Source organism: Otolemur garnettii, unplaced genomic scaffold (assembly GCF_000181295.1).
Source record: "Otolemur garnettii isolate 467f Iridium unplaced genomic scaffold, OtoGar3 scaffold00050, whole genome shotgun sequence".
NCBI lineage: Eukaryota > Metazoa > Chordata > Mammalia > Primates > Galagidae > Otolemur > Otolemur garnettii.
In genome coordinates, this window is record NW_003852445.1 from 7,779,739 (window position 1) to 7,792,360 (window position 12,622).

At 45.9% G+C, this 12,622-nt stretch overlaps 1 protein-coding gene and 1 non-coding gene across 3 annotated transcripts in view; one reads left to right on the top strand and one right to left on the bottom strand.

Annotated features, from left to right (window-relative positions):
* The first annotated feature begins 3,203 nt into the window (after nucleotides 1–3,203).
* LOC111725977 lies at nucleotides 3,204–3,346 on the top strand. The gene has a single exon (XR_002773901.1). It is a non-coding gene; the product is annotated as a U4 spliceosomal RNA (small nuclear RNA).
* A 309-nt stretch (nucleotides 3,347–3,655) lies between these two features.
* Nucleotides 3,656–12,622, bottom strand: part of INO80 (INO80 complex subunit) — a 148,807-nt gene continuing 139,840 nt past the window's right edge. For both annotated transcript variants that reach the window (XM_023514274.1, XM_003791734.3), the window contains 4 exons: nucleotides 10,369–10,524; nucleotides 9,976–10,135; nucleotides 8,921–9,136; nucleotides 3,656–5,259 (listed from right to left, as the gene is read on the bottom strand). In XM_023514274.1, the coding sequence (XP_023370042.1) occupies nucleotides 5,042–5,259; nucleotides 8,921–9,136; nucleotides 9,976–10,135; nucleotides 10,369–10,524 (750 nt within the window). In that variant the 3' untranslated portion in view covers nucleotides 3,656–5,041. The remainder of the gene's footprint in view (nucleotides 5,260–8,920; nucleotides 9,137–9,975; nucleotides 10,136–10,368; nucleotides 10,525–12,622) is intronic.

A 12,622-nucleotide genomic window follows, 5' to 3' on the forward strand; every position in this document is an offset into this window, starting at 1 on the left:
GCCTTAGCCACTTGAGCCACAGGTGCCGAGCCCCCAGGCTGGGCTTGAACCTGCCACCTTTGGTGTATGTGGCCAGTGCCCTACTCACTGAACTATGGGTGCTGAGCCATGGTCTGCACTTTGAACTTAAATGTGTAAAACTGGAATGTTAGAAATGGAAAATCAGAACAGTCTTAGAGAGGCTATTCTCACTGTTCTCCAGAATTCTGGCCTTCTGACAAAGTCTGGTGGACCTATCTTTGTCTCTGCTTATTGGCTGACAGCGACAGGTGGCTGGATCCTCTTTATCATCTAGTAACAGGAGTCTGGTGGGCATGATAAGAGGACACAATGCACAGGAAACAGTGCATCCAAGGACCACAGATGCTCCAGTAAATGACAACAATCAAAGAGACACAGGCTGTATTTTGGTAGAGGCCATAGAAGAGGGGGACAGTAGCAAATCAAAGACCCCTCTTAAACTTAACATAGGTGCTAGCCAGGACAGGAGGATGGTGATAGGGAAAATCATGAACTGACAGGCTTATTTATTTGTTTCTTGAGACACAGTCTCACTTTGTTGCCCTCGGTAGAGTGTTATGGCGTCACAGCTCACAGCAACCCCCAACTCTTGGGCTTAAGCAATTCTCTTTCCTCAGCATCCCAAGTTGCTGGGACTAGAGGCACCTACCACAATGCCTGGCTATTTTTTTTTTTTTTGTTTTTAGCAGGCCAGGGCTGGGTTCGAACCCACCAGCCCTGGTGCATGTGGCTGGAGCCCTACCCACTGAACTATAGGCGCCGCCGAACTGACAGTTTTAAAATGAGAGAAAGAAAGAAAAACCCTGAGAAAAAACATGTGGCTGAATTTTCCTGGAAATGCTAGTATTTTGTTTTCTGTCATCAGGTGAATTAAGTTGAGCAACAGAAAAAAATAGAAAGTACTATTTCTTACACTGGGCTTCCTGGTTGAGGTGGGAACAAATAAGCAAAGATCAGAGTTTCTTCTGAAGGGCAGAGCTGCAGATACTCTAAGGCCCTATTATTCCATATATACTCTGAAGTTTGTTCTTAAAGTACACGCTAGACCTTAGGAAGCAAAGCCTGCAAGGTGATTCATAAGCATATTAACTTTGAGAGGCATTGCCTTAAAGAGATGATTGAAAAGGTTTCAAATTATTGTTTCCATTATTATTCCTTTTTGAGACAAAGTCTCACTCAGTGCCTTGGCATCAGCCTAGCTGACAGCAACCTCAAATTCCTGGGTTTAAGTGATCCTCCTGCCTTAACCTGCCAAGTAGCTAGGTATACAGGCACCTGCCACAAGGCCAGCTAATTTTTCTTCTTTTTTTTTTGCAGTTTTTGGCTGGGGCTAGGTTTGAACCCACCACCTCCGGTATATGGGGCCGGTGCAATACTCCTTTGAGCCACAGGTGCTGCCCTAATTTTTCTATTTTTTTTTTTTAAATACATATATTTTATTTATGTATTTTTTGCAGTTTTTGGCTGGGGCTGGGTTTGAACCCACCACCTCCGGTATATGGGGCCGGCACTCTACTACTTGAGCCACAGGTGCCGCCCTTTCTTTTCTTTTCTTTTTTTTTTGAGACAAGAGTCTTACTATGTTGCCCTAAGTAGAGTGCTGTGACATCATAGCTCATAGCAACCTCAAACTCTTGGGCTTAAGTGATTCTCTTGCCTCAGTCTCCCAAGAAGCTGGGACTATAGGCGCATATCACAATACCTGGCTATTTTTTTTTTGTAGTTGTCATTGTTTAGTAGGCGCAGGCTGGGTTCAAACCCACCAGCCCTGGTGTATGTGGCCAGTGCCCTCTCACTAAGATATGGGCACTGTGCCAATTTTTCTTTCTTTTTTTTTTTTTGAGACAAGAGTCTGATTATGTCACCGTGGTTTGAGTGCTATGCTGTCACAGCTCACAGCAACCTCAAACTCTTGGGCTTAAGTGGTTCTCTTGCCTCAGCCTCCCAAATAGCTAGGATTATGGGTGCCCGCCACAACACCTGGTGCTAGTTTTTTTGGTTGTAGTTGTCATTGTTGTTTGGCAGGCCTGGGCTGGATTTGAACCCACTAGCTCTGGTGTATGTGGCTGGCACCTTAGCTGTTTGAGCTACAGGTGCCGAGCCTAAATGCAAAATCTTTACATAGAATGTAAAGAAAGAGCTGCTCCGTTCTGATTACCAGTAAGAAAAATAAGGCAGCTGGATGTGGTGGTTCAAGCTTGTTGTCATCCTAGCACTCTGGGAGGTTAAGGCAGGTGGATGGCTTTAGCTCAGGAGTTAAGAGACAAAAGTGAAACCCCAGTTAGTGCCTGTGGCTCAAAGGAGTAAGGCACCAGCCTCATATACTGGAGGTGGTGGGTTCAAACCTGACCCCAGCCAAAAAAAAAAGAAGTAAATTTTAACATAGAGTCCAGGAGGTGAATAAACTGGTGTTTAAAAAAAAAAAAGTGAAACCCCATCTCTACTAAAAATAGAAAAATTAGCCAGGTATTGTAGTGGGTGCCTGTGGTCCCAGCCACTGGGAAGGCTGTTGAAAAAGGATTGCTTGAGCCCAGGAGTTTGAGGTTGCTGGCTGTGAGCTATTGCACTTTACCAAAGGCAAAAAAAAAAAAAAAAAAAAAGGCCAGGTGTGGTGGCTCCTGACTATAATCCTGGGGAGGATTGTTTGAGCTCACAAGTATAAGAGACCAGCCTGAGTAAGAGTGAGATCTCATCTCTACTAAAATTAGAAAAAAGTAGCTGGGCCTGGTGGTGCACGCCTAAAGTTCCAGCTATTTGGGAGGCTGAGACAAGAGGATTGCTTGAGCCCAAGAATTTGAGGTTGCTGGCTGTGAATCACCCGCTAGCAAGCTACAATAGTAAGAATCTGTCTCAAAAAAAAAAAGGCCCTAAAGTATCTGATAACGCCACTAAAGATCAGGAAAATTAAAGTCTGATCCTAGTGACTGTGGGTGAGCAAAAGGAGCCAGCCCACCCTGATCAAATGTGTGCAAAGCAAGCAAGGCTAGGGAGGTCACAGCCAGCATTTTTTAGCTCAGAGAAACACTTAGGAGTCCAGGCAGAGCTCTTCCTCTTTGATCACTGAGCTGTTTTCCAAGTATGGATGTCTTTGGAATATTTCACTTTTTCCTTTTGTGATTCTTACAAGTATAGCTACAAGTATAGCTAACTTTGAGAACACTGCCAGTATTAAGATTCAAGTTAGCTTTGCGCAGTGGCAAAGTATAGTAGCCCATGAGGTTTATCTGAGGCGCAATAATTGCTAATTGAAAACTTTTCCCAATACTCTGCCATGACTACTTGAAATATATTTGGCATTGGCAATTTTTGACAGTCTCTATGGAGACTGAAGTTAAAAAAAAAAAAGATTCAAGCTGCCCATGCCCAAGTCCCAAGTCATAAAAAGCTAACACCCAAGAGCCTTGGCCACCATATGCCAGGCGCTTGGTCAAGCCTCATCTCTGAAGGCTGGAGGCCAATTCCTAAGCCTAATTAATTCTGCCAGTAAGGAAACATACACAGCTAACTCCCTGTCCCATTAACCCCTATCCTCTCTGATCACAGGAACAGTGCTAGGGGTCTATCTTCCCTTGATCCTGCCACATCCACCAAGGGTTCCAAGGAGAAGCAGCTGCAAAGACCACAGACACCCCAATTTACATAAAATTATCTCACTCCATTTTATTTAAGATTTTTTTTATCCAGTTAGTAAAAGAAAGATGTGTCTCTCTTTATACATATGTACAAGTTCAGTTATAAAAATAGACAGCACATTCAAAGAGAAAAAAGGCTTGGCATTTTTCTGATTCCCTCTAAATAGCATCTGTACACAGGAGTCTGGGTTTGCGTAGGGGAATCTTAATGATTTAAATTAAATGATTCCCCTACAACCCCCACTCCAAAAAAAGTTTTAAAAATCAATCTATCTAAACTCAATTCCGCGATTTTCAGGTGTGCAAATTAGAGGCTGGCCCGCCTGAAGCACCTGCTCCACCAGGGACATCAGGCAGGTCGGCAGAAACACCTCCCATGCAAACACTGCCCCTCTGCCTGCGCTGGAGGGTGCAAACTCAAGCCAGCGGGGCTGGGGCTGGGACTGGGAGGGCCAGTGCCCAGCTTGTCCTCTCTTTCCACCCCTCTCTACCTCACTCCTGCTGTCCCTTCCCTTCTCAGTGCAATACAGACAGTGCATACAGCCAAGCAGGGGGCTGAAGGGTGAGGGTGGGGAGACTGTGCATTCAGGACAGGCAAAGGGGAGTCTACAAGAGGGGCAGTGAGGATGTCCTGCTGATTGAGGTGGCTCCTGGTCTCTTTACTGGCTTCTGGGAGTCCCTTGTGTGAGAGCTGCTGCTACTGTTGCTGGTAGGACCTGAAGGTTCTTTGGTGTGAACCATGCAGGACAGGGGAGGCAAAGCTGAGAACACAACTGCCTGTGGGTAAACTTCCTCTAGCCTCTGTCATCCTGACCAGGCACTCCTTTCTCTTATACTCAACTGTTCTCTTCAGAGATGACGCTCTGGCAACTAGTTTTTGGAGACCTGGGGAGCTGTCCAAAGACTGTGGACACCAGGTACATGATCTCTTCCCTTCCGAGACCTACAGGAAATCTTCACAACCTCAAGAGAAGTCTCCACCATGGAAGGCTCTTCACAGCACCAGTGGAGCCTTTGCAAGGGACGTGATCAGAGCCGAAGAGTGGAATGGGAACAGAGACGGTGTGCCTGAGCATGTGAAGGGCCTGTGTCACGCCCTTCCCTGGTAAGAGGTTTAAGACTTGGCTATACAGTTCATATGAGATGCTGTGGGCCAATCCCTGTCCTGGGCCTTCCTCCTATAGGTACCTCAGACACTCCTTTTGAGACATAGGTGATAAAAGTGCTTACACCAACCACCTGTCTACACTTCCCTTGCTGCAACTGGACATCTCCGCCCTTTGACTCAGGATGTTAAGACGCTGCACTGGGCAAGCCATCCAAAGACAATTTGCAGGCCAGGACTCTAGACCCTGGTTTGGTTGAAGGAAGCTGGAGGGTTCAGATGGTTACCGTCCTCCAGATGGGTTGGTGCCTTTGCCCTGTTTCCGGACAAGGGAGTCTGAGGCTAGGCTGCTGGTCATGTGGAGGGTCTTGGGAGTCCCAGGAACATTATTTCCTTTGCTCAAAGGTGAACTCAAGGGAGAAGAGGCGCTTGAAGGTCCAAAGTCAGCAAGGCCAGCAGGCCGAACAAGGGATGTTTGCAGAGGACTGCTGGCAGAGATTCCTGTGGGGATGAAGAAAGAGACAAGAGTGTAACACCAATCCTGTGTGAGCTTCCTTGGAATCTGTGGTCTTGGAAACCAGAGTCCAGGCTGGAGGAGAGGTGGTGAGAACTCCCTCCCTGCTACTCTTTGCCAACTTCTTTTGGCATATTTGCTTGTTCTTCCTTTCATCTGTCTTTTCAGTAAGAGGGATGGGTTTATTTTTATTTTTTATTTTTAGAGACAGAGTTCCACCTTGTCACCCTCAGTAGAGAGCTATGGTGTCACAGCTCACAGCAACCTCCAGCTCTTGGGCTTAGGCAATTCTCTTGCCTCAGCCTCCTGAGTAGCTGGGACTATAGGCGCCTGTCACAATGTCCAGCTATTTTTTTGTTGCAGTTTGGCTGGGGCTGGGTTTGAACCCACCACCCTTGGTATATGAGGCTGGCGCCCTACTCCCTGAGTCACAGGTGCTGCCTGAGGGATGGGGTTTTAAGAGAAAATAACATCTGCCTAGCTCTCTCCATGTTACCTCACCCACAGAGATCATCTTGGCACTGTAGACAGTGCACATACTCTAGGATGCCAAGGATACAGGATGAGAGCTGTAACCTAATGGACACCAGTGCAATTTCCTTTTCTTTCTTTCTTTCTTTCTTTTCTTTTTAGGGATAGTCTCCCTTTGTCACCCTTGGTAGAGTGCTGTCGCATCACAGCTCAAAGCAACCTCCAGCTCTTGGGCTTAAGTGATTTTCTTGCCTCAGCCTCCCAAGTAGCTGGGACTACAGGCACTCACCACAACACTCAGCTATTTTTTTTGGTTGTTGCAGTTTGGCCGGGGCCAGGTTTGAACGGTGCAGTGCCCTACTTACTGAGTCATAGGCGCCGCCCCTTCTTTTTTTATTTTTCTTTCTTTCTTTCTTTTGAGACAAGAGTTTCACTTTGTCACCCTTGGTAAAGTGTTGTGGTGTCATAGCTTACAGCAACCTCCAAATTTTGGGCTCAAGCAATTCTTTTGTCTCAGCCTTCTGAGTAGCTGGGACTATAGGCATCTGCCACAATATCCGGCAAATTTTTTTTTTTAAGAGATGGTCTCGCTCTTGCTCAGGCTGGTCTCAAACCTGTGAGTTCAGGCAACCTATCTGCCTTGACCTCCCAGAGTGCTATGATTACAATGTGAGCCAGCTTTTTTTTTTTTTTTCTTTTTTTTTGAGAGAGAGTCTTACTATGTCAGTCACCTTTGGTAGAGTACCTTGGTGTCATAGCTCACAGAAACCACAAACTTCTAGGCTTAAGTGATTCTCTTGCCTCAGCCTCCCAAGTAGCTGGGACTATAGACACTTGTCATTGTTGTTTAGCTGGCCCAGGCTGGGTTTGAGCCTGCCAGCCTGGGTGTATGTGGCCTGCGCCCTACCCATTGAGCTATGGGCGCTGTCCCTGGCCCGTTTTTTTATTTTTCACTTTTTTGAGATAAAGTTTCACTCTGTTGCCCAGGCTAAAGTGCCATAGTATCAGTCTAGCTCAAAGCAATCTTGAACTCCTAGGTTTAAGTTAATCTTCCTGCCTCAGTCTTCTGAGTAACTAGCACTACGGGTGCCTGCCACAATACCTGGCTAATTTTTCTATAGAGATGGGTTGCATTGTACTCTTGTTCAGACTGGTCTTGAACTCCTGAGCATAAGCCATCTGCCACCTCACCCACCTAGAATACTAAGATTACAGGTAAGAGCTACCTGGCTTTTCTTTTCTTTCTTCTAAGGGTTATGATTAGTAGTTTCCTTCTTAATTTCATAGATGGTGTCCTCTACTCTCTAGTAAGTTGAGCCAGAAGGCATAAGGCTGCCTACTCTTTATGTTGTGTCTATGGTTCAGCAGTTCTACTTGTACTGCCCGTAGCCATCTTTGCTCTGCAAGCGCTATCACTTCAAGGACGCAGTTCAAATCCCTCATCTTTAGTGATGACTCCCTGGGCAACTGGGAGCCAGCCAAATCCACTTCCATTATCTGACATGACTCTTCTACTGTTTGTTGTGTACTGGTTTTACTTTCCTAAAAAAGAATTCTAAGTGGTTGGTGGGTAGCCATGACTCTTGCCTCATACATGGTGGAACTGTAGGTAACACCTAAACTCCTTCCTTTCCCTTGCTTTGCATCTCAGTTGCCAAGCATGGTTGATTTTTCTTAAGTTGCTCTTCCCTCTTTGTCTCCTTCACTCCTGCTGCCCTCTTCTCAGTCACATTGCCAGGAGAAACACTGATGGGTATCATGCTCTATCCCAACGACAACTGAGACCCTGCCACAGCAGCCTTGACTACTGGCATGACTATTGTTTTCTAAGGAAGTGGTAAATTCACAAAGGGTTAAGAAACACTGGATAGACTATTATAATTCATATTTCCTGGATTAACCAACAATGAAAGTTGAAATTCCTATAGCAGGAGAAAGGGGAGGTAATGTATTCAGCACATACTACAGGCCAAGCATTTTCTATATCAGAATGCCTTTACTTGCTACAATCATCCTATGAGCTGATACTAAGCTCACATTTTGACTCATTTATCTTTTTTGAGACCAAGTCTCACTTTGTCACCCTTGGTAGAATGCCGTGGTGTCAAAAATCACAGCAACCTCAAACTCTTAGGCTCAAGTGATACTCTTGCCTCACCCTCCCAAGAAGCTAGGACTAGGCACCCGCCACAATGCCCAGCTATTTTTTTGTTGTAGTTGATATTGTTGTTTGGCAGGCCCAAGCTGGGTTTAAACCTGCCAGCCCTGGTGTATGTGGCCAGTGCCCTAGCCACTGAGCTACAGGTGCTGAGCCTAAGCTCACATTTTGAATGGGGAGAGAGGTCTGTAAGTGGGCTCTCCCTTTCTCACTGCATTCAGATGTCTGTATTTCATGGCTATCATTATCATTTGCATAACACAGGCACAATAGCCACTTCTCTTTTCAAACTGTCCACACGCTTTTGTTGTATACCTGCTATGTTCCTGCCCATCAGGTCTTGCATGTCTTTCCAACTTTGACTCCCATGCTTCTCTTCACTGACACTGCGAAATCTGTTACTGGCTGAATGAAATCCTTCCTCATCCTTTTCCCTTTTGAACTGCAGCTTGGCAACCTTATCAGTAGGTCCTCCTCATCCTGTCCTCTAAGCATAGTGAAGCCTCCCCTCTCTTTTCACACATCTGTATACTGCCTTGTATTGTTGTTAAACATACTGCATACATGGCTTCCCCTTCTCATTTCTAGAATATGCTCAAAATCAAGGTTGATACCTTAGACTCCTATGTACACAGTGGGTACTTACTACCTATGATGATGGATCACATAGCTGAATGAATATTAACTGTGCTAGCCTGGATTACTGAAACGTGGATCTCTGAAAAAAACCTAAGACGGAAGAAAAACAGTTTTCAAAAGGAGGAAAAACTTGGAACGTTCAAATAGTATAGCCCACAATTTAGCTCCCTCTTTTCGCACCAACTTTCCATTCAAAGGTGGCACTGTACCAAGTCATAAAGGCAAGGGGAGAATCAAGACTGCTCAATGAAAAGAAGCAGAACCTCAATCTGTGCTCTAGGAAGGAGGTTCCTGGCCTCAGAGTTTTTCACATGTTCTACCTGGCAGAATTTCCAGACTGTCCCTGATAAGAAGCCTAAAGCCACCATGGGCCTCCGCACCTTTAGATACATTGTACCCGTATGCAGCATAGGCAGCTGCAGAGGCCGCTGCAGCCCCTGCTTTGGCTCCTGCCATTGCGGCGGCACTGCCCGCCGTGGACTTCCGGCTTCGGCCCTTCCCTGCTCCTTTGGCTGTGCTTCCTGAACCTTTGGGGCGGCCTCGGCTTCGGGCTGAGTGACCACGTCCTGCAGCTGGCATTTCCTGAATGGAAATTCCTGTGGGAACAAATGGGTCAAGAGGAAAAAAATGAATCTCTTCAAAATGTTAACATAATCTTTCCCTTATAGGGAAAGCTAGCTTTCAGAGGGTGTTTATGGACCCCTGGAAAAGGTCTATGTCTTAATTTAATGGCTAGGCCACTGAGACATAAAAAGTTGATAAGAATTCTAAACAGCTAAAATATACTTATTCTTCACACCACTTTTTGTTGTAAAGAGTGGTCCTGAAATGCCTGAATTTCTCCTTTAAACCAGTCTGTTACTAATTGACTTGCTACTGGGATTCACCTGCACACTCTATCGTGCTCCTGACTTGAAGACTAAAACTAATGCTCCTCCTTGCCCCCCTTTTTTGAGACAGAGCCTCAATCTTTCACCCTGGGTAGAGTGCTGTGGCATCACAGCTTACAGCAACCTCCAACCTCAAGCGAGTCTCCTGCCTCTGCCTCCCAAGTAGCTGGGACTATAGGCGCCCGCCACAATGCCTGGCTATTTTTTGGTTGCAGCTGTCATTGTTTGGCAGGTCCGGGCTGGATTGGAACCTGCCACCTTAGGTGTATGTGGCTGGTGCCTTAGTCACTTGAGCCACAGGTGCTGAGCCCGGTTTTAAATCTTTATATAGTTCTGATTTTGCTTTCTATAAACCTTTCTTTCTTCCTTTGACTTGACAGGACTATTGAAAGAAGAAGTTTACAAAAATCTTGCTCCCTTCCACTCTTCTCTAAAGAAAAAAGTAAATGCCATTATTTTAGAAGAAATCAGGACCATATCTACCACCAAATCAATGCTGGGTAGTGGACCAGACCCAAGTTGGAAGACATAGCAGCAGCACTTACCATTCACAGTGTCTGAAACAGAGCCTGTTATAGATGCAGGAGAGTTGGTAGCTCGAGACTGAGGGGCTGAGGAGGCTGGGTCATCCACAATGACCAGCATGTCACTGCTGCTCTCATCAGGGGGAATGGAGCCAGTGTGCAGCTCACTGCTGATAGAGATCTAGAAAAGGAAGGGTTGCAATCACTACTACTCTTAGTACCTACCACCTATGGCTTTACACCCATGTAAGAACAAGCATCATAGATGAGGCTAGACCCACCCTCTCTGGCTCTCAATAAGCCAACTTGTCTTCATTTGCTTTTCTTCTTATGGATCATATGTGCAACCCTCTCCTCTAAGGCAGGACTCCAGAGAAAAAAAGGCTGCCCAGCAGTGTATCCCAACAATCTCACCTCACTGAAAGGGCTGGGCATGGCTGAGTCCACACTAATGAAGGAATCGTCCCCATCGGCGGAGAGGTTAGAATTATCAGCCGAGGGAACAAATGGGATCACCAGATTCACACCTTCTTTTCTCCTTTTCCCATCCAATTCATCTTCTTTTTTCTTCTGGAAACACACAGATCAGGAAAAATGGAAAAATATTGAGGATGTACTTGCAAGAGAAAATGGGATTAAGGAAGAAAAATAGAAAAGAATTTTTACAGTTTTTGGCCAGGGCTGGGTTTGAACCCACCACCTCCGGCATATGGGACCAGCACCCTACTCCTTTGAGCCACAGGTGCTGCCCAAGAATAGAATTTTTATTCTTTACTTTCTTTCTTTTTCTGAGACAAAGTCTCCAGCTGTTACCCGAGTACAGTGCCGTGGCATCATAGCTCACAGCAACCTCCAACTTTTGGGCTCAACTGATCCTCTTGTCTCAGTTTTTCTAGTTTTAGTAGAGACAGGATCTTGCTTTTGCTCATGCTGATCTTGATCTCATGAGCTCAAGCAATCCACCCACCTCAGCCTCTCAGAGTCTTTCTTTCTTTCATTTTATTTTTTTTAAAATTGAGCCAGTCTTACTTGGTCACCCTCGGTAGAGTGCCATGGCGTCTAAGCTCACAGCAACCTCAAACTCTTGGGTTCAAGTGATCCTCTTGCCTCAGCCTCCCAAGTAGCTGGGACTACAGGCACCCACCACAATGCCGGGCTATTTTTAGAGAGAGGGTCTGGATCTTGCTCAGGTTGGTCTTGAATGTGTGAGCTCAAGTGATCTGCCCACCTCAGCTTCCCAGAGTGCTAGGATTACAGGTGTAAGCCACTGCACTTGGCCTATTCTTTACTTTATAAACATCTCCATTAGTATGTGTATACACATATATATAAATTTTTTGAGACAGAATCTCAAGCTATTGCCCTGGGTAGAGTGCCACTGAGTCACAGCTCATAGCAACCTCAAACTCTTGGGCTTAAGTGTGATTCTCTTGCCTCAGCTTCCCAAGTATCTGGGTCTACAGGTGCCCACCACAGCACCCGACTATTTGGCTGCAGCTGTCATTGTTGCTTAGCAGGCTTGGGCTGGGTTCGAACTTGGCACCCTAGGTATATGTGGCCAATGCCCTACCGACTGAGCTATGGGCACTGCCTCAATTAGCATATTTTAAAGAAAAACTTCATAAGAAGGGACAGCTTAATAAGAGTTTATGTGTATTTAGTGAAAAATTCTTTCTTTCCTTTCCTTTCCCTTCCTTCCTTCCTTTTGAAGACAGTTTCACTTTGTTGCTCTCCATAGAATGCCATGGCGTCACAACTCACAGCACCCTCAAACTCTTGGGCTTAAGTGATTCTCTTGCCTTGGCCTCCCAAGTAGCTGGGACTATAGGTACCTGCAACAATGCCCGACTATTTTTTTGTTGTAGTTGTCATTGTTGTTTATCTGGCCTGGGCTGGGTTTGAACCCGACAGCCCCAGTGTATATGGCTGGCACCCTAACCACTGAACTATGGGCGCCAAGTTGAAAACCCCACCTTTATAAAAAATAAAAAAATTAGCTGGGTGGGCTTGGTGCCTATGGCTCAAGTGGCTAAGGCCCCAGTCACACATACATCTGAGCTGGTGGGTTCAAATCCAGCCTGGGCACATCAAACAACAATGATGGCTGCAAACCCCCCACCCAAAATAGCCTGCTGTTGTGGCTGTCGCCTGTAGTCTCAGCTACTTGGGAGGCAGAGGGAGAACTGCTTGAGCCCAGGAGTTGGAAGCTGCTGTGAGCTATGATGCCATGGCAATCTACCCAGGGCAATAGCTGGAAGCTCTGTCTCAAAAGAAAAAAAAAATTAGCTGGGTGTGGTTATGCACACCAGTAGTCTCACCTACTTGAAAGGTTAACATAGGAGGATTGCTTGAGTCCAAGAGTTTAAGGTTGCAGTAAGCTATGATGATGTCACTGCATTCTAGCCAGGAGGACAAAGACCCTGTCTCAAAAAATAAATAGTAAAATAAAATGAAATAAAATTAAAATAAAACGTGGCATCTGTGGCTCATTGAGTAGGGCGCTGGCCCCATATACCAAGGGTGGTGGGTTCAAATCTGGCCCCAGTCAAATTGCAACAAAAAAATAGCCGGGCATTGTGGCAGGTGCCTATAGTCCCAGCTACTTGGGAGGCTGAGGCAAGAGAATTACCTAAGCCCAAGAGCTGGAGGTTGCTGTGAGCTGTGATGC